Genomic DNA, 27147 nt, shown 5'->3' on the forward strand with positions numbered 1-27147 from the left:
ATATTAAAGACTTGCAAATTATTATGAGTCAATTAGTTTGCACATATGAAAAGTCGTGACTTTATTGGCACATAGCTCTTTATAAATATGCGCTATTTAAAATCACTGTAGGGTGACATGTTGACCCTGTTTTGTTTGACACCACATATTTAGAATTTACACCACAGAAATGGGTAATGCAATTGTTAAAAGGTTGGATGGGAGCCAGTGATATGGTAAGTTGAGTGGAGCATTACATTTTAACAATCAGTATAAGTGTAATGTATTTTAAACCTTAATCATGATTGTGCTCAGCACTGTCTAATATTGTGGTGCTTTCTAAATACATTTTAACAGTTCTGTAATACTAAAAATCATGAAACCGCTAAGTTACAATGTTTAGAATACCGCCAAAGTTTCAAGCCTCACTGTACAGAATGCTGGATTTCTGTTACCTAAGAACATTGCAACATGAGGTTCTAGATTCAGTAAATTGGGATAGTTCAAAACATGATTTAGAAAAACAAACACTTGTGCAAAAGATATCTGCCACCAACAAATAAGACTGAAGGTTAATGTTTAAATCTCTATCACGATGATGCAGTTGGCAATAGAAATCTGTTTAAAAAGGATGAAATTAATATAGCATTCAATCACAATAATGCCAGTATGAAATAAAAAGAGAAGATTTAATAACGTTATTTCTAAATGCAATTTCTAAATGTTAAGGCCTGTGATTTCTGCTATTTTGCATTTCCTAGATATCTCAGCTGTATGAATACCACATATATGGCTATTAAATATATATGCACATGAAAATTTGTGTCCTATCCATTACTGATGGACTATACGATAGCGATGAATATATGTTTAATGAACATAGAACATATACTCGTATATACATCAAAAATTGATTCTCTATCCATACCAAATTCTTGTAACTATGTCATAAAGCCAGTTTTTTACTTTATCGCATCCCTTTAGATGTCAAATTGGTCCTGAAAACCTGTTTGAAAGTTTAGAGAAATTGGATTATCGCCTTCAATAGGACTGTCCTATGTAAAGTATAGGATGATTATTGTGTACGAGAAACACATGTAAACTCAGGATTGTGATCGCCTCAAATCAAAAAGTGCATTTTATTGGCTGAAAACCCTCCCAAAAAATTGTCAGATTGTAACTGAGGCCAATGTGTTTTTAAGATTGTGTATATGTGTTTTGTGTGCATGTAGATTTAATGTAACACAGTGCAGCTATAGTTAAAGGGACAGTCAACCCATAGGATCGTTTTTTACAAATGTAGCCCAGTTTTTATATCTATTCCGTTTTAAAGTTAAAGCACTTACTTTTGGCGCTGCTGCAGTTTAAACATTTCCATGTGGCTCCGCCCCTTTTTCGTCATCAGTGACATCATGATCTTCTTGTGATCCCTGTAAATTTTCAATCTTCCTCATAACCGGCTTTAGTGCATGCGCAATGCGCCTATTGTACTGAAGGGGAACTTTTTCACACAGGAACAAAAACGCTTCAGTACAATGTGTGATTTTAGTATATTTCTTTTGTGTATATTTGATTTGTTTTTTGTACTTTAAACTTTACAATTATTGTTTTTCGAAAGTAAACTTATTTTTCAGGTGGTCAATTTGTGCTATGCTAGGGCTAGCTGGCATTAGTCCTTCTGGTTAGAAACAGGTTATATTTTTAGAATGTTCCTCTTGGTACGAATGTGCCTGATTCACTGACTGCCTTGTGTTTGCTTATGCTGTTTGTTGGGGAAGTCACCTTGACTATAGTATCGCGGGTATCTCTATATTGCAGCCCAATAATACCATGGCCATAGTGTGACCGTAGAAAGGTTTTGCAATGTGTAGCAGATATTTTATCCAAATTGTTAACCCTAACTAAACTCCCTAACTCTACCTAACCTAAAATGTAAATTGCCATTAACATTCTTGTAATAGTCAAAGAGAGCTTGATATCTCTGACAGATCTTGTCTCAGTATTTCACCTTTCAGTGCCTACATATTCAGGGCCAGACTTATATCTCAGGTGTAGACTTTAGAATATGTGAGTGGGATTCTTGGAGTTTAAACAATAACAGATGCTGTTCCTTATTATATATTACATTCAATATACCTTAAATTAAAGTATAGCATTTATATCTTAACTGGGACAGACACCTGATGTGGATTCTAAAGAAACAGAACACAAACAACTAGTTAAACTAATTGTATAAGGAATACAATAAAGTTTGTAGCATTGAATTCCACAAAATCAGTTGTTTTATTTATGGTGAATAAATATTTGAACCTCAAAGTCTTACCTCAAAACTAAGTTTAAGTGCTTTTATATTCTTCTGCTACTGTGTGAAAGTGTGTTCCTAGTTTATATAATAAAGATTTAAAGTATGAATGGTATGGAACTTTTTAAATTAGAGTATTTATCCTAAACAATTTTCCTTGGAGTAATATTGATACTGATTTTGTGAAATTCAATGCTACAAACTTTATTGTATTCCTTATACAATTAGTTTAACTAGTTGTTTATATCTCAGGTGCCTGTAGGCACAAAAACCTGAAGCGCCCCCCACCCCCCAAAAAATACACCCCTCACCACACCCACAATTCAGTTTTACAAACTTTGCCTCCTATGGAGGTGGTGAAGTAAGTTTGTGCTAAGATTTCTACGTTGATATGCGCTTATCAGCATTGTTAAAGCCCGATTCCTCTCAGAGTACAGCGAATGTCAGAGGGACGTGAAGGGAGTATCCCTTTTATGGAGATACACAAATACACACACCAATTGCAATATTTGTTGTAATGGAAGCTACACCAAAAATCAATATTCACTTAACTCAAATGGCCATACAATTTCTATTATGTATAACATAAACAAATCATGTTAAACTTTTAATGCAAAATATTCTAAAGAAAACCCTATTTAAAGGGACATAAAATGTGACAGTTTGCTAGGGCATTTTATTATTGTACTAGTGCTTGCACAGAAGTGTGTTAGCCTCTTGCAAAAGAGTTAAACACATAGTCAATGTCAGTTCTGAGACAGCAATACACATCTGTGCAGACCCAGATGGGCTCATAGGACATTTTTACTGACAAGTCATTAGTGTATTGCTTTTCTGAAGATGAGTTTGACCATGTGCTTAACATTTAGTTGGAGTTAAACACAGTTTTGTGTAAACAATAGCAATATTAAAACTAGCAGCATGCAAGTTCATCAACAACCTTTTGCAGCCAGTGGAAGAAAATATAAAATGTAGGTATTTTATCCACTACATGAAAAAAATCTTGTGAACTCTGATATTTTTGGTACAAATACACACAGATGTTACATTTATTTTGTTCTGAAATATAAATATAATTTCTCCAACATTGGTGTGTCCGGTCCACGGCGTCATCCTTACTTGTGGGATATTCTCCTCCCCAACAGGAAATGGCAAAGAGTCCCAGCAAAGCTGGCCATATAGTCCCTCCTAGGCTCCGCCCACCCCAGTCATTCTCTTTGCTGTTGCACAGGCAACATCTCCACGGAGATGGTTAAGAGTTTTTTTGGTGTTTAAATGTAGTTTTTATTCTTCTATCAAGTGTTTGTTATTTTAAAATAGTGCTGGTATGTACTATTTACTCTGAAACAGAAAAGGATGAAGATTTCTGTTTGTGAGAGGAAGATGATTTTAGCAGACAGTAACTAAAATCGATTGCTGTTTCCACATAGGACTGTTGAGATGAAGTAACTTCAGTTGGGGGAAACAGTTAGCAGACTTTTCTGCTTAAGGTATGACTAGCCATATTTCTAACAAGACCATGTAATGCTGGAAGGCTGTCATTCCCCCTCATGGGGACCGGTAAGCCATTTTCTTAGTCAAACAAACAGAATAAAGGGCTTATTATGGGCTAAAAAACTGGTAGACATTTTTATGGGCTAAATCGATTGCTTTATTTGGGCATTTTATTCAGATTTAGGCTGACAATTTGCATTTATAAACTTGGGGAACGTTTATTAAACGGCAGGCACTGTGTTAGACACCTTTTCCAGTCAGGGGGCCTTCCTAGTTATAGACTGAGCCTCATTTTCGCGCCATTACTGCGCATTTGTTTTTTGAGAGCAGGGCATGCAGATGCATGTGTGAGGATCTAAAAATTGCTGGAAAATCTTCTAGAAGGCGTCAATTGGTATCGTATTCCCCTCTGGGCTTGGTTGGGTCTCAGCAAAGACTATAGCTGGGACTGTATAGGGGTTAAATTTATAAACGGCTCCGGTTCCGTTATTTTAAGGGCTAAAGCTCTGAAATTTGGTGTGCAATACTATTAATGCTTTAAGACACTGTGGTGAACAATTCCTTCATACTTTTTCACATATTCAGTAATAAAGTGTTTTCTGTTTAAAATTTAAAGAGACAGTAACGGTTTTGTTTTAAAACGGTTTTTTTTTGTGCTTTGTTGACAAGTTTAAGCCTGTTTAACATAACTGTACCTTCAGATAAGCTATGTTCTATATGTATGAAAGCCAATGTGTCTCCCCATTTAAATTTATGTGATAATTGTGCCATAGCGTCCAAACAAAGTAAGGACAGTACTGCCACAGATAATGAAATTGCCCAAGATGATTCCTCAGATGAGGGGAGTAAACATGATACTACATCATCTCCTACTGTGTCTACACCAGTTTTGCCCACGCAGGAGGCCCCTAGTACATCTAGTGCGCCAATGCTTATTACCATGCAACAATTAACGGCTGTAATGGATAACTCCATAGCAAATATTTTATCCAAAATGCCTACTTATCAGAGAAAGCGCGATTGCTCTGTTTTAAACACTGAAGAGCAAGAGGGCGCTGATGATAATTGTTCTGTCATACCCTCACACCAATCTGAAGGGGCCATGAGGGAGGTTTTGTCAGATGGAGAAATCTCAGATTCAGGAAAAATTTCTCATCAAGCTGAACCTGATGTTGTGACATTTAAATTTAAATTAGAACATCTCCGCGCACTGCTTAAGGAGGTGTTATCTACTCTGGATGATTGTGACAACTTGGTCATTCCAGAGAAATTATGCAAGATGGACAAGTTCCTAGAGGTTCCGGTGCACCCCGACGCTTTTCCTATACCCAAGCGGGTGGCGGACATAGTAAATAAGGAGTGGGAAAAGCCCGGCATACCTTTTGTTCCCCCCCCCCCCTATATTTAAGAAATTATTTCCTATGGTCGACCCCAGAAAGGACTTATGGCAGACAGTCCCTAAGGTCGAGGGGGCAGTTTCTACTCTAAACAAACGCACTACTATTCCTATCGAAGATAGTTGTGCTTTCAAAGATCCTATGGATAAAAAATTGGAAGGTTTGCTTAAAAAGATTTTTGTACAGCAAGGTTACCTTCTACAACCAATTTCGTGCATTGTTCCTGTCACTACAGCAGCGTGGTTCTGGTTCGAGGAACTAGAAAAGTCGCTCAGTAGAGAGACTCCATATGAGGAGGTTATGGACAGAGTTCACGCACTTAAATTGGCTAACTCTTTTATTTTAGATGCCGCTTTGCAATTAGCTAGATTAGTGGCGAAAAATTCAGGGTTTGCTATCGTCGCGCGCAGAGCGCTTTGGCTAAAGTCTTGGTCAGTGGATGTGTCATCCAAGACAAAATAACTTAACATCCCTTTCAAAGGTAAAACTCTATTTGGACCAGAATTGAAAGAGATTTCAGACATCACTGGGGGAAAGGGCCACGCCCTTCCACAAGATAGGTCTTTTAAGGCTAAAAATAAGTCTAATTTTCGTCCCTTTCGCAATTTCAGGAACGGACCGGCCTCTAATTCTGCATCCTCTAAGCAAGAGGGTAATGCCTCACAACCCAAACCAGCCTGGAAACCGATGCAAGGCTGGAACAAGGGTAAGCAGGCCAAGAAGCCTGCCACTGCTAACAAAACAGCATGAAGGAGTAGCCCCCGATCCGGGACCGGATCTAGTGGGGGGCAGACTCTCTCTTTGCTCAGGCTTGGGCAAGAGATGTTCAGGATCCCTGGGCGCTAGAAATAGTTTCTCAAGGTTATCTCCTGGAATTCAAGGAACTACCCCCAAGGGGAAGGTTCCACATGTGTCACTTATCCTCAAACCAAATAAAGAGACAGGCATTCTTACATTGTGTAGAAGACCTGTTAAAGATGGGAGTGATACACCCAGTTCCAATAAAGGAACAAGGAATGGGATTTTATTCCAATCTGTTCGTAGTTCCCAAAAAAGAGGGAACTTTCAGACCAATTTTGGATTTGAAGATCCTAAACAAATTTCTCAGGGTACCATCGTTCAAGATGGAAACCATTCGAACGATTCTACCCACTATCCAGGAAAGTCAATTTATGACTACCGTGGATCTAAAGGATGCGTACCTACATATTCCTATCCACAAGGAACATCATCAGTTTTCTGGACAAGCATTACCAGTTTGTGGCCCTCCCATTCGGGTTAGCCACTGCTCCAAGGATTTTCACAAAGGTTCTAGGGTCCCTTCTAGCGGTTCTAAGACCGAGGGGCATTGCAGTAGTACCTTACTTGGACGACATTCTAATACAAGCGTCGTCCCTGTCAAAAGCAAAGGCTCATACGGACATCGTTCTAGCCTTTCTCAGATCACACGGATGGAAGGTGAACATAGAAAAAAGTTCTCTGTCTCCGTCGACAAGAGTTCCCTTCTTGGGAACAATAATAGATTCCTTAGAAATGAGGATTTTTCTGACAGAGGTCAGAAAATCAAAACTTCTAAGCTCTTGTCAAGTGCTTCATTCTGTTCCTCGTCCTTCCATAGCGCAGTGCATGGAAGTAGTAGGGTTGATGGTTGCAACAATGGACATAGTTCCTTTTGCACAAATTCATCTAAGACCATTACAACTGTGCATGCTCAAACAGTGGAATGGGGATTATACAGACTTGTCTCCAATGATTCAAGTAGATCAAAAGACCAGAGATTCACTCCGTTGGTTGCTGACCCTGGACCATCTGTCCCAGGGAATGAGCTTCCGCAGACCAGAGTGGGTCATTGTCACGACCGACGCCAGTCTAGTGGGCTGGGGCGCGGTCTGGGAATCCCTAAAAGCTCAGGGTCTATGGTCTCGGGAAGAGTCTCTTCTCCCGATAAACATTCTGGAACTGAGAGCGATATTCAATGCTCTCAGGGCTTGGCCTCAGCTAGCAAAGGCCAGATTCATAAGGTTCCAATCAGACAACATGACGACCGTTATCATCAGGGGGGAACAAGGAGTTCCCTGGCGATGAAAGAAGTGACCAAAATAATTCAATGGGCGGAGGATCACTCCTGCCACCTGTCTGCGATCCACATCCCAGGTGTGGAAAACTGGGAGGCGGATTTTCTGAGTCGTCAGACATTCCATCCGGGGGAGTGGGAACTCCATCTGGAGATCTTTGCCAAAATAACTCAATTATGGGGCATTCCAGACATGGATCTGATTGTGTCTCGTCAGAACTTCAAGGTTCCTTGCTACGGGTCCAGATCCAGGGATCCCAAGGCGACTCTAGTAGATGCACTAGTAGCACCTTGGACCTTCAACCTAGCTTATGTATTTCCACCGTTTCCTCTCATTCCCAGGCTGGTAGCCAGGATCAATCAGGAGAGGGCCTCGGTGATCTTGATAGATCCTGCGTGGCCACGCAGGACTTGGTATGCAGACCTGGTGAATATGTCATCGGCTCCACCATGGAAGCTACCTTTGAGACAGGACCTTCTTGTTCAGGGTCCATTCGAACATCCAAATGTGGTCTCCCTCCAGCTGACGGCTTGGAGATTGAACGCTTGATTCTATCGAAGCGTGGGTTTTCAGATTCTGTGATAGATACTCTGGTTCAGGCCAGAAAACCGGTAACTAGAAAAATTTACCATAAAATATGGAAAAAATATATCTGTTGGTGTGAATCCAAAGGATTCCCATGGAATAAGATAAAAATTCCTAAGATTCTCTCCTTTCTACAAGAAGGTTTGGAGAAAGGATTATCTGCAAGTTCTCTAAAGGGACAGATCTCTGCTTTATCTGTCTTACTACACAAAAGACTGGCAGCTGTGCCAGATGTTCAAGCATTTGTTCAGGCTCTGGTTAGGATCAAGCCTGTTTACAGACCTTTGACTCCTCCCTGGAGTCTAAATCTAGTTCTTTCAGTTCTTCAAGGGGTTCCGTTTGAACCTTTACATTCCATAGATATTAAGTTACTATCTTGGAAAGTTTTGTTTTTGGTTGCAATTTTTCTGCTAGAAGAGTTTCAGAGTTATCTGCTCTGCAGTGTTCTCCGCCCTATCTGGTGTTCCATGCAGATAAGGTGGTTTTGCGTACTAAGCCTGGTTTTCTTCCAAAGGTTGTTTCTAACAAGAATATTAACCAGGAGATAGTTGTACCTTCTTTGTGTCCGAATCCAGTTTCAAAGAAGGAACGTTTGTTACACAATTTGGACGTAGTCCGTGCTCTAAAATTCTATTTAGAGGCTACAAAAGATTTCAGACAAACATCTTCCTTGTTTGTTGTTTATTCTGGTAAAAGGAGAGGTCAAAAAGCGACTTCTACCTCTCTTTCCTTTTGGCTTAAAAGCATCATCCGATTGGCTTATGAGACTGCAGCCTCCTGAAAGAATCACAGCTCACTCCACTAGGGCTGTGGCTTCCACATGGGCTTTCAAGAACGAGGCTTCTGTTGACCAAATATGTAAGGCAGCGACTTGGTCTTCACTGCACACTTTTGCCAAATTTTACAAATTTGATACTTTTGCTTCTTCGGAGGCTATTTTTGGGAGAAAGGTTTTGCAAGCCGTGGTGCCTTCCGTTTAGGTAACCTGATTTGCTCCCTCCCTTCATCCGTGTCCTAAAGCTTTGGTATTGGTTCCCACAAGTAAGGATGACGCCGTGGACCGGACACACCAATGTTGGAGAAAACAGAATTTATGCTTACCTGATAAATTACTTTCTCCAACGGTGTGTCCGGTCCACGGCCCGCCCTGGTTTTTTAATCAGGTCTGATTAATTATTTTCTCTAACTACAGTCACCACGGTACCATATGGTTTCTCCTATATATATTTCCTCCTGTCCGTCGGTCGAATGACTGGGGTGGGCGGAGCCTAGGAGGGACTATATGGCCAGCTTTGCTGGGACTCTTTGCCATTTCCTGTTGGGGAGGAGAATATCCCACAAGTAAGGATGACGCCGTGGACCGGACACACCGTTGGAGAAAGTAATTTATCAGGTAAGCATAAATTCTGTTATGATGTTGCTCTTAAAGGAAAACATGGAATTTTGTAGATTATATGTAATCTGGGGTCAACACGTGTTTAAAATTAGAAATTCAATTTACCACAAAACACAAACATACCACACTTACTTGATAAAAGAACAGATTAACAATTTGTAATGTGATGTGTATGTATATACTGTGTGTGTGTGTGTGTGTGTGTGTGTATATATATATATATATATATATATATATATATATATATATATATATATATATATATATATATATATATATATATATATATATAATATATGTGTGTGTGTGTGTGTGTGTGTATGTATGTGTGTGTGTGTATATATATATATATATATATATATACATACATACATACATACATACATACATACATACATACATACAAACAAATATGCCATGTGAGTGGTTTACACACATACACATGTTTATTTTGCTAGTTAACCTTTAGTAATCAAGCTTTTCATTTATAGCAACAGCCTTACAGTCTACAAACTTTGTTGTCAAAGTGCCCTAAAGGCTGTAAATCACAATTGACAGCTTGTAATAAAGAGCAGAGCAGCTAGTCCCACATAACCTCCTCACCTCCAATGCCTTTATAGAACAAAAACATACATCCTGAAGCAGAATTTAACCCCCTGGCTATCAAAATGCACTACAGCACATAACAAGTGAATACACTGCAATCCTCTCTGGTAGCCAAGGGGTTAAAGTGTGCACTGCTTGTTATGTTGTCATTCTAGGCATCATTAGAAGCCTTGTACAGTCCTAACCTGTCCTGAAGTCTTCATTCCTTGAACAAAAAATGTCTGCTACACATCAGCATGGAGCTTGGCTGTGAGGCAACAGAAGTACAGAAAATAAAAGTGAAACTAAACAACATGCCTGGTGGGAGGGGTTTAGTTTTAATCTTTGCCCCTCTCTCCTTCATGGCTCCCTGAACTGCTGTAACATATTCCCAATGAAACACTCGACTCTGTAAGCAGCTGGCAGCACAATTCTTACTAAAATGAATGCCCTCACAAAAGAAAAAAAATTTTTTTTTTTTATTACTGACAGGCAGGCGCCCCTCACTGCAAGGCGTCTGTAGGCACATGCCTACTTTGCCTAATGGGAAATCCGGCCCTGTACATATTGCTATCATATTTTGCTAGCCTGTCGCTATGTGTAGTAACAGTTTGTCACTCGTGTTTTTTTTACCTGTCCATATCTTATACTAGCTCCGGTGTTAGGTTGATAAAATAATGTGCAATGGCATTTTTCAGTTCATCATGTTATACCGCTGAATAAGCTATCATTGCACACTGCACAAAAGAAATATACTAAAATCACACATTGTACTGAAGGGGAACATTTTCACAGCGTTTTTGTTCCTGTGTGAAAAAGTTCCCCTTCAGCACAATAGGCGCATTGCGCATGCGCTAAAGCTGGTTATGAGGAAGATAGAAAAATTACAGGGATCACAAGAAGATCATGATGTCACTGATGATGAAAAAAGGGGAGGAGCCAGACGGACATTTTTGAACGCAGCAGTGCCAAAAGTAAGTGCTTTAACTTGAAAACGGAATATATGCAAAAACTGGGCTACATTTGTAAAAAACGATCTATGGAAACTTTATAGATATAACTTAACCCCTTAATAACCACAGCACTTTTCCATTTTCTGTCCGTTTGGGACCAAGGCTATTTTTACATTTTTGCGGTGTTTGTGTTTAGCTGTAATTTTCCTCTTGCTCATTTACTGTACCCACACATATTATATACCGTTTTTCTCGCCATTAAATGCACTTTCTAAAGATACCATTATTTTCATCATATCTTATAATTTACTATAAAAAAATTATAAAATATGAGGAAAAATGGAAAAAAAAAACACTTTTTCTAACTTTGACCCCCAAAATCTGTTACATATCTACAACCACCAAAAAACACCCATGCTAAATAGTTTCTAAATGTTGTCCTGAGTTTAGAAATACCCAATGTTTACATGTTCTTTGCTTTTTTTGCAAGTTATAGGGCCATAAATCCAAGTAGCACTTTGCTATTTCCAAACCATTTTTTTCAAAATTAGCGCTAGTTACGTTAGAACACTAATATCTTTCAGGAATCCCTGAATATCCCTTGACATGTATATATATTTTTTTAGTAGACATCCCAAAGTATTGATCTACGTCAATTTTGGTATATTTCATACCACCATTTCACCGCCAAATGCGATCAAATACAAAAAATCGTTCACTTTTTCACAAATTTTTTCACAATCTTTCAGTTTCTCACTGAAATTATTTACAAACAGCTTGTGCAATTATGGTATAAATGGTTGTAAATTCTTCTCTGGGATCCCCTTTGTTCAGAAATAGCAGGCATATATGGCTTTGGCGTTGCTTTTTGGTAATTAGAGGGCCGCTAAATGCCACTGCGCACCACACGTGTATTATGCCCAGCAGTTAAGGGGTTAATTAGGGAGCTTGTAGGGTTAATTTTAGCTTTAGTGTAGTGTAGTAGACGACCCCAAGTATTGATCTAGGCCCATTTTGGTATATTTCATGCCGCCATTTCACCACCAAATGCGATCAAATTAAAAAAAACGTAAAATGTTTCACAATTTTAGGTTTCTCAATGAAATAATTTACAAACAGCTTGTGCAATTATGGCACAAATGGTTTTAAATGCTTCTCTGGGATCCCCTTTGTTCAGAAATAGCAGACATATATGACTTTGGCGTTGCTTTCTGGTAATTAGAAGGCCGCTAAATGCTGCTGCGCCTCACACGTGTATTATGGCTAGCAGTGAAGGGGTTAATTAGGGAGTTTGTAGGGAGCTTGCAGGGTTAATTTTAGCTTTAGTGTAGAGATCAGCCTCCCACCTGACACATCCCACCCCCTGATCCCTCCTAAACAGCTCCCTTCCCTCCCCCACCCCACAATTGTCCCCGCCATCTTAAGTACTGGCAGAAAGTCTGCCAGTACTCAAATAAAAGGGTTTTTAAAAATAATAAACTTTTTCTTCTGTTAAGTGTGATCAGTCCACGGGCCATCATTACTTCTGGGATATTACTCCTCCCCAACAGGAAGTGCAAGAGGATTCACCCAGCAGAGCTGCATATAGCTCCTCCCCTCTACGTCACTCCCAGTCATTCTCTTGCACCCAACGACTAGATAGGATGTGTGAGAGGACTATGGTGATTATACTTAGTTTTATATCTTCAATCAAAAGTTTGTTATTTTAAAATAGCACCGGAGTGTGTTATTATCTCTCTGGCAGAGTTTGAAGAAGAATCTACCAGAGTTTTTGTTATGATTTTAGCCGGAGTAGTTAAGATCATATTGCTGTTTCTCGGCCATCTGAGGAGAGGTAAACTTCAGATCAGGGGACAGCGGGCAGATGAATCTGCATAGAGGTATGTAGCAGTTTTTATTTTCTGACAATGGAATTGATGAGAAAATCCTGCCATACCGATATAATGTCATGTATGTATACTTTACACTTCAGTATTCTGGGGAATGGTACTTCACTAGAATTACACTGTAAGAAATACATAAAGCTGTTTAATAACTAGAGATTATGTTTAACGTTTTTGCTGGAATGTAAAATCGTTTTCATTTGCTGAGGTACTGAGTGAATAAATGTTTGGGCACTATTTTTCCACTTGGCAGTTGCTTAATCTGTTTTCTGACAGTTTCTGTTCCCCCTCACTGCTGTGTGTGAGGGGGAGGGGCCGTTTTTTGGCGCTTTTACTACGCATCAAATATTTCAGTCAGCAACTCATTGTATTCCCTGCATGATCCGGTTCATCTCTACAGAGCTCAGGGGTCTTCAAAACTTATTTTGAGGGAGGTAATTTCTCTCAGCAGAGCTGTGAGAATTATAGTTTGACTGAGATAAAAAACGTTTATTCTGTAATTTGTTTCCTGCTTTCAGAATTTGTTATCTTTGCTAATGGGATTAAACCTTTGCTAAAGTTGTGTTGTTTACAAGGATTGAGGCTATAACTGTTTCAATTTATTAATTTTCAACTGTCATAGATCTTCTGTGCTTCTTAAAGGCACAGTACGTTTTAATATTATTCTAATTGAATTGTATTTCCAAGTTGCAAGTTTATTTGCTAGTGTGTTAAACATGTCTGATTCAGAGGATGATACCTGTGTCATTTGTTGCAATGCCAAAGTGGAGCCCAATAGAAATTTATGTACTAACTGTATTGATGCTACTTTAAATAAAAGTCAATCTGTACAAATTGAACAAATTTCACCAAACAACGAGGGGAGAGTTATGCCGACTAACTCGCCTCACGTGTCAGTACCTACATCTCCCGCTCAGAGGGAGGTGCGTGATATTGTAGCGCCGAGTACATCTGGGCGGCCATTACAAATCACATTACAGGATATGGCTACTGTTATGACTGAGGTTTTGGCTAAATTACCAGAACTAAGAGGTAAGCGTGATCACTCTGGGGTGAGAACAGAGTGCGCTGATAATATTAGGGCCATGTCAGACACTGCGTCACAGGTGGCAGAACATGAGGACGGAGAACTTCATTCTGTGGGTGACGGTTCTGATCCAAACAGACTGGATTCAGATATTTCAAATTTTAAATTTAAACTGGAAAACCTCCGTGTATTACTAGGGGAGGTGTTAGCGGCTCTGAATGATTGTAACACAGTTGCAATACCAGAGAAAATGTGTAGGTTGGATAAATATTTTGCGGTACCGACGAGTACTGAGGTTTTTCCTATACCTAAGAGACTTACTGAAATTGTTACTAAGGAGTGGGATAGACCCGGTGTGCCGTTCTCACCCCCTCCGATATTTAGAAAAATGTTTCCAATAGACGCCACCACAAGGGACTTATGGCAAACGGTACCTAAGGTGGAGGGAGCAGTTTCTACCTTAGCTAAGCGTACCACTATCCCGGTGGAGGATAGCTGTGCTTTTTCAGATCCAATGGATAAAAAGTTAGAGGGTTACCTTAAGAAAATGTTTGTTCAACAAGGTTTTATATTGCAACCCCTTGCATGCATTGCGCCGATCACGGCTGCAGCGGCATTCTGGATTGAGTCTCTGGAAGAGAACATTGGTTCAGCTACTCTGGACGACATTACGGACAGGCTTAGAGTCCTTAAACTAGCTAATTCATTCATTTCAGAGGCCGTAGTACATCTTACTAAACTTACGGCGAAGAATTCAGGATTCGCCATTCAGGCACGCAGGGCGCTGTGGCTAAAATCCTGGTCAGCTGATGTTACTTCTAAGTCTAAATTGCTTAATATACCTTTCAAAGGGCAGACCTTATTCGGGCCCGGGTTGAAAGAGATTATCGCTGACATTACAGGAGGTAAAGGCCATGCCCTGCCTCAGGACAAAGCCAAGACTAGACAGTCTAATTTTCGTTCCTTTCGTAATTTCAAAGCAGGAGCAGCATCAACTTCCTCTGCACCAAAACAGGAAGGAGCTGTTGCTCGCTACAGACAAGGCTGGAAACCTAACCAGTCCTGGAACAAGGGCAAGCAGACTAGGAAACCTGCTGCTGCCCCTAAAACAGCATGAATTGAGGGCCCCCGATCCGGGATCGGATCTAGTGGGGGGCAGACTTTCTCTCTTCGCCCAGGCTTGGGCAAGAGATGTTCAGGATCCCTGGGCGCTAGAGATAATATCTCAGGGATACCTTCTGGACTTCAAATACTCTCCTCCAAGAGAGAGATTTCATCTGTCAAGATTGTCAACAATCCAGACAAAGAAAGAGGCGTTTCTACGCTGCGTACAAGAGCTCTTGTTAATGGGAGTAATCCATCCAGTTCCACGATCGGAACAGGGACAGGGGTTTTACTCAAATCTGTTTGTGGTTCCCAAAAAAGAGGGAACTTTCAGACCAATCCTGGACTTAAAGATCCTAAACAAATTCCTAAGAGTTCCATCGTTCAAGATGGAGACTATTCGGACAATTTTACCTATGATCCAAGAGGGTCAGTACATGACCACTGTAGATTTAAAAGATGCTTACCTTCACATACCGATTCACAAAGATCATTATCGGTACCTAAGGTTTGCCTTCCTAGACAGGCATTACCAGTTTGTGGCTCTTCCATTCGGATTGGCTACAGCTCCAAGAATCTTCACAAAGGTTCTGGGTGCTCTTCTGGCGGTACTAAGACCGCGGGGAATCTCGGTAGCTCCATACCTAGACGACATTCTGATACAAGCTTCAAGCTTTCAAACTGCCAAGTCTCATACAGAGTTAGTGCTGGCATTTCTAAGGTCACATGGATGGAAGGTGAACGAAAAGAAAAGTTCACTCATTCCACTCACAAGAGTTCCCTTCCTGGGGACTCTTATAGATTCTGTAGAAATGAAGATTTACCTGACAGAGGACAGGCTAACAAGACTTCAAAGTGCTTGCCGCACCCTTCATTCCATTCAACACCCGTCAGTGGCTCAATGCATGGAGGTAATCGGCTTAATGGTAGCGGCAATGGACATAGTACCCTTTGCACGCTTACACCTCAGACCACTGCAACTGTGCATGCTAAGTCAGTGGAATGGGGATTACTCAGACTTATCCCCTTCTCTGAATCTGGATCAAGAGACCAGAAATTCTCTTCTATGGTGGCTTTCTCGGCCACATCTGTCCAGGGGGATGCCATTCAGCAGACCAGACTGGACAATTGTAACAACAGACGCCAGCCTTCTAGGTTGGGGTGCCGTCTGGAATTCTCTGAAGGCTCAGGGACAATGGAGTCAGGAGGAGAGTCTCCTGCCAATAAACATTCTGGAATTGAGAGCAGTTCTCAATGCCCTCCTGGCTTGGCCCCAGTTGACAACTCGGGGGTTCATCAGGTTTCAGTCGGACAACATCACGACTGTAGCTTACATCAACCATCAGGGAGGGACAAGAAGCTCCCTAGCTATGATGGAAGTATCAAAGATAATTCGCTGGGCAGAGTCTCACTCTTGCCACCTGTCAGCAATCCACATCCCGGGAGTGGAGAACTGGGAGGCGGATTTCTTAAGTCGTCAGACTTTTCATCCGGGGGAGTGGGAACTTCATCCGGAGGTCTTTGCCCAAATACTTCGACGTTGGGGCAAACCAGAGATAGATCTCATGGCGTCTCGACAGAACGCCAAGCTTCCTCGTTACGGGTCCAGATCCAGGGATCCAGGAGCAGTCCTGATAGATGCTCTGACAGCACCTTGGGACTTCAGGATGGCTTACGCGTTTCCACCCTTCCCGTTGCTTCCTCGATTGATTGCCAGAATCAAACAAGAGAGAGCATCAGTGATTCTAATAGCACCTGCGTGGCCACGCAGGACTTGGTATGCAGACCTGGTGGACATGTCATCCTGTCCACCTTGGTCTCTACCTCTGAAACAGGACCTTCTGATACAGGGTCCCTTCAAACATCAAAATCTAACTTCTCTGAAGCTGACTGCTTGGAAATTGAACGCTTGATTTTATCAAGACGTGGGTTTTCTGAGTCAGTTATTGATACCTTAATACAGGCTAGGAAACCTGTTACCAGAAAGATTTACCATAAGATATGGCGTAAATACCTATATTGGTGTGAATCCAAAGGTTACTCTTGGAGTAAGGTTAGGATTCCTAGGATATTGTCTTTTCTACAAGAAGGTTTAGAAAAGGGTTTATCTGCTAGTTCATTAAAGGGACAGATCTCAGCTCTGTCCATTCTGTTACACAAACGTCTGTCAGAAGTTCCTGACGTCCAGGCTTTTTGTCAGGCTTTGGCCAGGATTAAGCCTGTGTTTAAAACTGTTTCTCCACCATGGAGTTTAAACCTTGTTCTTAATGTTTTACAGGGCGTTCCGTTTGAACCCCTTCATTCCATTGATATAAAGTTGTTATCTTGGAAAGTTCTATTTTTAATGGCTATTTCCTCGGCTCGAAGAGTCTCTGAATTATCAGCCTTACATTGTGATTCTCCTTATTTGATTTTTCATTCGGATAAGGTAGTCCTACGTACTAAACCTGGGTTCTTACCTAAGGTAGTTACTAACAGGAATATCAATCAAGAGATTGTTGTTCCTTCTTTATGCCCAAATCCTTCTTCAAAGAAGGAACGTCTACTGCACAACCTGGATGTAGTCTGTGCTCTAAAATTTTACTTACAGGCAACTAAGGAATTTCGACAAACGTCTTCTCTGTTTGTCATTTACTCTGGGCAGAGGAGAGGTCAAAAAGCTTCCGCTACCTCTCTTTCTTTTTGGCTTCGTAGCATAATTCGTTTAGCTTATGAGACTGCTGGACAGCAGCCTCCTGAAAGAATTACAGCTCATTCTACTAGAGCTGTGGCTTCCACTTGGGCCTTCAAAAATGAGGCCTCTGTTGAACAGATTTGCAAGGCTGCAACTTGGTCTTCGCTTCATACTTTTTCCAAATTTTACAAATTTGACACTTTTGCTTCATCGGAGGCTATTTTTGGGAGAAAGGTTCTTCAGGCAGTGGTTCCTTCTGTATAAAGAGCCTGCCTATCCCTCCCGTCATCCGTGTACTTTTGCTTTGGTATTGGTATCCCAGAAGTAATGATGACCCGTGGACTGATCACACTACAGAAGAAAGGAATTTATCAGGTAAGCATAAATTATGTTTTTTTAGCATATTTACATATGCTACTGTGTAGGATCCCCCCCTTAGCCCCCAACCTCCCTGATCCCCCCAAAACCGATCTCTAACCCTCCCCTCTGCCTTATTGGGGACCATCTTGGGTACTGGCAGCTGTCTGCCAGTACCCAGTTTGCAAAAAAATGTTTTTTTTTTACTTTTTGCCTGGTTTTTCTGTAGTGTAGCTTCCCCCTCCCCACAGACCAACCCCCACCACCTAACTGATTTCTTTTTTATCCGATTTGTTTATTTTTTTATACAATCTTTTTCCATTTTGCTACACTTTTTTTTCTGTGTGTAGCGGTTCCCACCCGCTCCCTCCCTGTGCACGCGCCCGCCCCCACCCTCCCGTGCACGTGCGCACGTCAGTGCGCGCCCCCTGGCATCCCCGCCCACGATCCCGCCCCCCTCCACACCTCTAGGGCCATCGATGGCCGCCACCCGCCTCCCGGTCCGGCTTCCACCCACCAACGCTGTAAGCCACCGATCTCCGGTGCAGAGAGGGCCACAGAGTGGCTCTCTCTGCACCGGATGGCTTAAAACAGTTATTGCAGGATGCCTCCATATCGAGGCATCACTGCAATAACCGGAAAGCAGCTGGAAGCGAGCAGGATCGCTTCCAGCTGCTTTCCACACCGAGGACGTGCAGGGTACGTCCTCAGGCGTTAACTGCCTTTTTTTTTGAGGACGTACCTTGCACGTCCTCGGTCGTTAAGGGGTTAAAGTGAATGTCAATTTTGATGCTTAAAGGGACACTGAACCCAAATTTTTTCTTGTGTGATTCAGATAGAGCATGTAATTTTAAGCAACTTTCTAATTTACTCCTATTATCAAATTTTCTTCGTTCTCTTGGTATGTTTATTTGAAAAAGCAAGAATGCAAGTTAAGATGCCGGCCCATTTTTGGTGAACAACCTGGGTTGTCCTTGCTGATTGGACTCCACCAATAAACAAGTGCTATCCATGGTTCTGAACCAACAATTTGATGTCTCCTTAGCATAGATGTCTTCTTTTTCAAATAAAGATAGCAAGAGAACGAAGAAAAATTGATAAAAGAAGTAAATTAGAAAGTTCCTTAAAATTGCATGCTCTATCTGAATCATGAAAGAAAAAATTTGGGTTCAGTGTCCCTTTAAGTGCCCGGTTTTTAAAAATTCGATTAAAAACAGGGGCACTTTAATTCATCAAAATTTACATTTCACTCCTGTTGAGAAAAAAAACTTGCCTTTTAATCTTTACAGCAGCTCCAGCTTTCTCCGGTCGTTGCAAGCCATTTCTGACGTCAGAAATGATGGATAGGTCATCCTCCAATCACGGCTTCTCCCCCCCCCCCCCCCCCCGGGGGAATCCGTGTCTGATTCAATGCTGTGATTGGAGGAAGCCGGATTCCTCATTTTAGACCCAGGAAGAGGCTTTGCGACGGGTGGAGGAAGCTGGAGCTCCTGTGAAGATTAAAAGGTAAGTTTTTTGTTTTTTTTTCTCAACAGGAGTGAAATGTAAATTTTGATGAATTAAAGTGCCCCTGTTTTTTTTAATCAAATTTTTAAAAACCGGGCACTTTAGCATCAAAAGTGACATTCACTTTAAAACTATTTTTGGGTTGACTGTCCCTTTAAAGTTCCACCAGATTTTTCATTTTTGAACTTTCTTTTTCAGGTGCTTGTACCTTTGTAACACATGGACAAATTACTTTGAAATTTTTTAGTGTTGTGAACACCCTTAGGGACTGTAAATGCTGCAACTTTTAAGTAATTTTGATTATTTTTTCAATTATTCTAGTAAAAAAAAAATATATGCTCTACCTGCTGATTGGTTCAATGGCAGTTTAACACACACAGAGAAGCAGGGTTGCTAGTGATAGAGCGTGCAATTGTAAAGAATTAGAGTGCAATTGTCTCACTATAATGTGTTGAAAAAAGGAACTTTTGCCTACCTCTTAAAATTGAAAACGATTAGCTGAAGCTCCGGCCAAAAAATACTGCACTAGTCTTTATGAAATTTTGTATGCAGATAGATTTTATTTTCTAGTAGGTTCTATTTGTTTAACAATGGAGCAATTTTTGCTGAGATATAAAGGTTTAAAATTAATTATTTTGATATTTTAAGAATGCTCGGTAGGAGCAACAAGCTGATATAATTAACACATTCTTTCTTAATAGCAGCATTGTGGTAGTTGTAGTCCCAGAAATTGGTCTGTATAGTGATATAGCTTTAAAGGCGCTGGGTATCTGCAGCAGTTTCCTTTAGAATTTATATGTCTAATATATGTTGAGATTTTTTTTTCTCAACACTTTAAGATACCCAGCTGGCATTATTCAAATGTTTAGCATTTCCAGTCCTCACTGACAGTGGGCACAAAAGTCCTACAGTTCAAAGAAATTTGTTCATACAATCAAAAGTTCCAAGTACATAAAAAACAGGGTTTAACACTGAAGAATTCAGCAAACATAAACTATTTATTTATCCAAAGTCTTGGAAGCAGCCCCCCAAAAATGACAACCACACACACAATTGAAAAAGCACTTTGAAGCAGAAATCCAGAGAGTGCTGGCCAATTTGTTGCTCATAAAGTATTGCTTGCATATACATTTGCATATACACACAGACAAAATAACACAATACAATTTGTATGTCACAGCCTATGCTGTTTTACATAAACTGAATTGCACTGAATAAAGCTATTTATTTGTTCTCAAGCTAGTGGAGATGCGTTAAACTATTAACTTTTGAATGTCCAAATTATTTATTGCAAAAATTGAGTACATTTGTCTTCCTAAGCAAAGTAACCACAGCATACAGTACATAGCACATAGGTAAAGTGGTTGATGACTACTTTAGAAGTTGTAGGAAACCTGCAAACATGCCTCAGTATCAACCATGTTCAGCTCATCTATACTCCAAGACCTATTTTATATAAGAAACAATATGGTACCTATGATAATTGTGGTGGTGGTTTACAACAGGCTTTGTAACATTGCTTACTGGTATGCAGCAAAGGCCAAGGCTAATAAGCTGCTATTATGCATAAAAATGGCATAGAAGTAAACAAGGATAGCATCAGTTTTTTTTATTAATAGTAAGGTAGAACTAGTAAAAACACAGAAAATAAAACAAGAACTTGTTGTGTAAAATACTAAATCTCAAATAAAGATCAAGCTTAGTAACAGAAGAATTTTGGATAAATTTAATACTTGGAAACCAATCTTAACCCATATACAGTATGTATTTAAGTTGTCAAACTAGCTGTCTTATCTAAAGGCAATATAAAATCCATGCCCTCTTCTGACATTACAGGGTCCTAGTTGGAAAAAGCGATCATCAAATCCATGCTTGGGAATCCAGATGAGCGCTCGTCAAAATAGAATTCTGTATAATAAGACGCCTAGCGATGAGCAGGTATGTGACCCTTAATGTTAGAGAGATCAGTGCTTGGCATCTTAATTCACGGAAGCCAGTCTTGCTAGGAAATATGCTTATACAGGGGTGTGGAAATGTCAAAGTAACTTACTTTTCTATGAGAGGATAGCACTAACCCAGTCTACTTATCCTAAAACTTAAAATAGTTTCAGCAAATCGGACCCATGGCTCTGCTTTGCTAAATGCCCACATCAGACCCCAAATCAGACATCTGGTTATGCGCTGCTTATCAGGCACATATCTACATCCAACCTAAAATCATATACTTGGCTTTGCTTTCCCTTTCTGGCTCTGGAAATCCTGTCTCAACCACATGCCTACATCAGACCTAAGACATACCTCCCAACATTTCAAAATTCATAAGACCAAAGTAATATAAATAAAATTCTAAATAAAGTCATATCTTTTAATACTTTTAGGCAGCAAATCAAACACAAGCTCAAACCACTGGTATAGCTATGTGAGCTCTGTATTTAACCCTTTGAGTGCTAACAACGGCTCTGAGCCGTCGCAGAGTTTCCCACTCAGGTGTTAACGACGGCTCAGAGCCGTCGCCAGCACTCTCCCACCTTGAGGGAGATCTGGGGCTCCCACCCATTCTTACCCCGGCGATTGGGCCTGTATAGTGACAGGCATCACCCGGGCTTCACGTTATGTGCAGTGACGTCACACGCAATGATATGTTGACGTCACTGCGCAACTTTATTAAAACTTAACAATGTTAAGCATATGGAAAAGGGGCATGCTGCTTAGAAGCCTGTATCTCAGGCATCTAAGGAGCTACAGAACCCCAAGACCCACCGTTGGAAAGGTAATCGCCTAACCTTTCCAACAGTGTAAGTCTTGGGGATCTGGAAAAAGAAAAAAAAAGTTGAAAAAATAAAAAGTTAAAAAAAAAAAAAAAAAAAACTTTGAACAGCTTAGCATCCAGGTGGGAAAGTGCTTAGCACTCAAAGGGTTAATTAGGCTTTGCAGAGACAGTGCTATATATTTTTTTATCTTGATTGGACATTTAATAACAGATTCTTTAAAACTGCTCTCTGCATTCCTTATTAATATTCTAGATTCAGGCCTTTAAAGTCAGCAAAAATTCACAGTAACACACTTACACATGCAGATACACACACACACTACATAGTATACACTTATATATGCAGATGCACACACACACACACACTACATAGCATACACTTATACATGCAGATACACTTATAGATACAGATAGACACACACACACACTACATCATATATGGGTATCTGTAATTGATTGTATGGGGTCCTGGGGTTGGCAAGCACATTAGCTGGCAGTCTGAGGCTGGCACTGTTCGTTACCCTGGTGTTAGCACTGCTCATCGTATAAAACTGAAGGCATGCTAGTATTATCACCAGGGGTTAGAGGTCAACATTACCTGAGGTCAGAGGGTATACAGCCTTCTTACTCCTGCTTAACCCACACATAATTCCTTTTCCACAGGGAATCTAACAAGTATATAACCCTGGGAGAAAAAAGCCAGCTGCTTCTGAGTATGGGCCCAATAGATTTAAAAAAAAAAAAAAAAAAAAAGTTTTTTTAAATGCATGGGGCAATGCGGGACAGATGGCTAGAAACCCGGGAAAGAACCCCTCAAATTTGGGACTGTCCCGCAAAAATCGTGACAGTTGAGGTATATGCCTATGATCAGCCTCCTGGCCCTGAAGTCCCTCTATAAACCACATGCACACTTCATACCACTCAAATCAAACCCCAAGACTCTGTAACTACTCTGTAAAATGCTCACATCAGACCTCAGCTAATACCCAAGGTCTGCTGCCCCTGTGTTAAACACATACCAACATTACCCCACAGATCAGAACTGTAGTTGTTAGTCACATGCATAAATACAACCTCTGCAGCCCCTCTGTCAGCCCCATACCCAGATCAGACCTCAAACCAGACCCCTGGCCCTGCAGCCCCATCTGTTAATATAAATGCTGTATCCAACTACCTGCTATGTGCTGCAAGGGTAGTGAAATAATAGGAGTGCTGGTCCTTGCATCACACTTTCTAATAGCCATTCTGAAATGTGACAAGTAGCATGCTAATGTACATCACAAAGAAGAGCTGCATCAAAAGCCCTGTTACCACAATAATTATTTTGGTTTTGTATCAGATACCTGGAAACCTTGCGCATCGCTATCCAAACTGCATGTCTCCAGAGCAAACACTACATCCTGGATACATCTTTTATCTTGTTTGCCAAGATAAGTTAAGAAATGTTCTGCACATCTGTATCACATATTCCCCCATGCCTCTTTTTTTTTTTTAAATCACAATAACCATTTATCATCTCCCAACCCCCCCCTCCGACTCACTCATTGCCTAAATGCTGTGCACCCTTTGTGATTTCTTTGTCAATTTGGCACCTGCACATATTGATCCTCCTATTTTTACTTAGGTTTTCACTATATGCATCTTTATTTTCTGTGTTTTCTTCCTCTCCATTATAATTCCTCAGTGTCTTCTGGCTCTGTCTGGTCATTGTCACTGTGTAGGTTCCCGTCTTTCAAAATAGAGTCTTACCTGTAAGTGGCTGTAGCTAGCTAGTTAGTTAGTTAGTTGCTACAGATATTCTTCATACTCTAAATCTCTGATTCTTAGCTTGATTAATGGACATTCTGTGATTACCATTTTTCTGCAATTAATTGATATTGCGAGCTCTGACAATTTCTTTCATTTTTAATTTTTTTTTTAAGTAGAAAACACATTTTTGACTTTAACATTGGTTTCTCAGGGTTCTGTTGACTTATAGACCCTGTCCGCTGCGAAAGAAGCACTAGTAAATATGTTAGATGTTAATAACAGGTCCTCTTACAGCACAGTGATTAAAATGCAGAAGTATGCATGCTGAAATCTGCATCTAATACCAAGTTGCAAATATCCATCCCCATAAATCATATTAACACATTCCTCGAAAACATCGGTCATATATTTGTTTAGGCATATAAGTCGAATGCCTTTGGTCTGTAATTTGGAAGTCTTTTCAAATGTTCATTTTTAAAGTGATGGTAAACTTCCCCCTTTATAAAAAGTTTTGTAATGTTAGTGATATTTTAGATGGAGTTTAATTCTTTAGTTGTAATAAAGTTGCACTATAACTTACTTTTTTAATATAGATATGAAATTAAAATTCCCTGCGCTCCGATGCCCACTTCAAAAGTCAACGATTTGAATTGTTGTCCAATCAGCGCTTTAACTACAACAAAAGGCACCCAAAGGGTAAAGTGCTGATTGGAGAACAGTTCAACCCTTTAGTTCACAGAAAAATTGACTTTTGAAGTGGGTGGCAGAGTGCGGGGAATTTGAATTTCATATCCTACATTAAAAAGTAAGTCATAGCGCATCCATCTAAAATATCTTTAAAATGTAATGCAATTTAATGTACACTGCCTCACTAATGGAACACAGACGAATATCAAAAACTTAGCATAAAAATATTATTGCATATTCCTGTGTATAAAGATAAATCTCCCAATATTTTTTGGTTCAACAGTACCCTTTATGGTCATATGAAAAGAAACCTACAAAAGTTAAACATATCTTTTTAAATTAGACAAACCTTTTATTTGTCAGGTATTCAGCAGTTACTCTCCCAATTAACAATATCAAAGTTAGTAGAAACCGTTAATAGAGGAACCTTGCACACACAAACAAATAAATAAAGAAAAAGGTATCAGTGTGCTCTGAAATTATTTTAAAATATGAGTATGACAGTGTCCTGCTCTCCCTTTCTCCCCCTGGGTGAGTTTTGGTCCTTTCCCCCTATTCAAACTACTATTAGACATAGGCTCTCTTCATGATTGTAAGGCCGTACAAGTTATCTCCTCTTTGGTTCACACTATTTTTTGTTAGCCTTTAGAGCTCAAAAGCAGCATGTGTGTAGTTATGCGTTTTGCTAGGCCTTGAAAAGTCACAGGTTCACATGGCATAGTTACAAATATCTTCGAGCAGATAAAAGCACATGTATTAATTTCTAAAGCAAGTTTGTTTGGCACCTCATTTTATAGCTAGTTAGCACAATTGCATAAATGTAAAATTACATACAATGCCTTGCAAAAGTATTCACCCCACTTGACTTTTTACCTATTTTGTTACATTACAGCCTTAAGTTCAATGTTTTATTAATCTGAATTGTATGTGATGGATCAGAACACAATAGTCTAAGTTGGTGAAGTGAAATGAGAAAAATATATACATAAAACTATTTTTTAGAAATAGAAAACAGAAAATTGGCATGTGCGTATGTATTCACCCCATTTGTTATGAAGCCCATAAAATGTTCTGGTGCAACCAATTACCTTCAGAAGTCACATAATTAGTGAAATGATATTCACCTGTGTGCAATCTAAGTGTCACATGATCTGTCATTACATATACACACCTTTTTTAAAAGGCCCCAGAGGCTGCAACACCTAAGCAAGAGGCACCACTAACCAAACACTGCCATGAAGACCAAGGAACTCTCCAAACAAGTAAGGGACACTGTTGTTGAGAAGTACAAGTCAGGGTTAGGTTATAAAAAAAAAAAAATATCCAAATCTTTGATGATCCCCAGGAGCACCATCAAATCTATCATAACCAAATGAAAAGAACATGGCACAGCAGCAAACCTGCCAAGAGACGGCCGACCACCAAAACTCACGGACCGGGCAAGGAGGGCATTAATCAGAGAGGCAGCACAGAAACCTAGGGTAACCCTGGAGGAGCTGCAGAGTTCCACAGCAGAGACTGGCGTATCTGTACATAGGACAACAATAAGCCGTACGCTCCATAGAGTTGGGCTTTATGGTAGAGTGGCCAGAAGAAAGCCATTACTTTCAGCAAAAAACAAAATGGCACGTTTTGAGTTTGTGAAAAGGCATGTGGGTGACTCCCAAAATGTATGGAGGAAGGTCCTCTGGTTAAAATTTAACTTTTCGGCTATCAAAGAAAACGCTTAGTCTGGCGCAAACCCAACACATCAAATCACCCAAAGAACACCATCCCCACAGTGAAACATGGTGGTGGCCGCATCATGCTGTGGGGATGTTTTTCAGCAGCCAGGACTGGGAAATTGGTCAGAGTTGAGGGAAAGATGGATGGTGCTAAATACAGGGATATTCTTGAGCAAAACCTGTACCACTCTGTGTGTGATTTGAGGCTAGGACGGAGGTTCACCTTCCAGCAGGACAATGACCCCAAACACACTGCTAAAGCAACACTTGAGTGGTTTAAAGTGTCAGTAAACCTTAAAAATAATGTTATATAATTCTGCACATAGTGCAGAATTATATAACATTATATTAGCACAAACATTATAAAACATAATTTCCCCTTTGAATTTTTTTAAAAAACTGCTGTTTTACAGACCCGCTCTCTGTGATCTTCTGAGCGGGTCTGTTTTTTTCAAACAGCGCATCGGGCCAGCTGTATAGTCACAGCCCGGCCCGACCGCGCCATAGCACTAAGTGCAGCTCGCTCCTGCTGTCAGACAGAGCAGGAGCGAGCTGCACTTAGTGTTATGGTGCGGTCGGGCCGGGCTGTGAATACAGCTGGCCCGATGCGCTGTTTGAAAAAAACAGACCCGCTCAGAAGATCACAGAGAGCGGGTCTGTAAAACAGCAGTTGTTTTAAAAAATTCAAAAGGGGAAATTATGTTTTATAATGTTATGTTATATAATTCTGCACTATATGCAGAATTATATAACATTATTTGTAAGGTTTACTGTCCCTTTAAGGGGAAACATGTAAATGTGTTGGAATTGCCTAGTCAAAGCCCAGACCTCAATCCAATAGAAAATCTGTGGTCAGACTTAAAGATTGCTGTTCACAAGCGCAAACCATCCAACTTGAAG

General features: G+C 40.3%; 1 protein-coding gene across 1 annotated transcript in view; it reads left to right on the top strand.

Annotated features, from left to right (window-relative positions):
• The window catches only part of MSANTD4 (Myb/SANT DNA binding domain containing 4 with coiled-coils), a 102591-nt gene that overhangs the window by 40424 nt on the left and 35020 nt on the right, over positions 1–27147 (top strand). The window contains 1 exon segment of the mRNA XM_053708569.1: positions 21154–21255. Coding sequence (XP_053564544.1) covers positions 21154–21255 — 102 coding nt within the window.

Source organism: Bombina bombina, chromosome 3 (assembly GCF_027579735.1).
Source record: "Bombina bombina isolate aBomBom1 chromosome 3, aBomBom1.pri, whole genome shotgun sequence".
Lineage (NCBI taxonomy): Eukaryota > Metazoa > Chordata > Amphibia > Anura > Bombinatoridae > Bombina > Bombina bombina.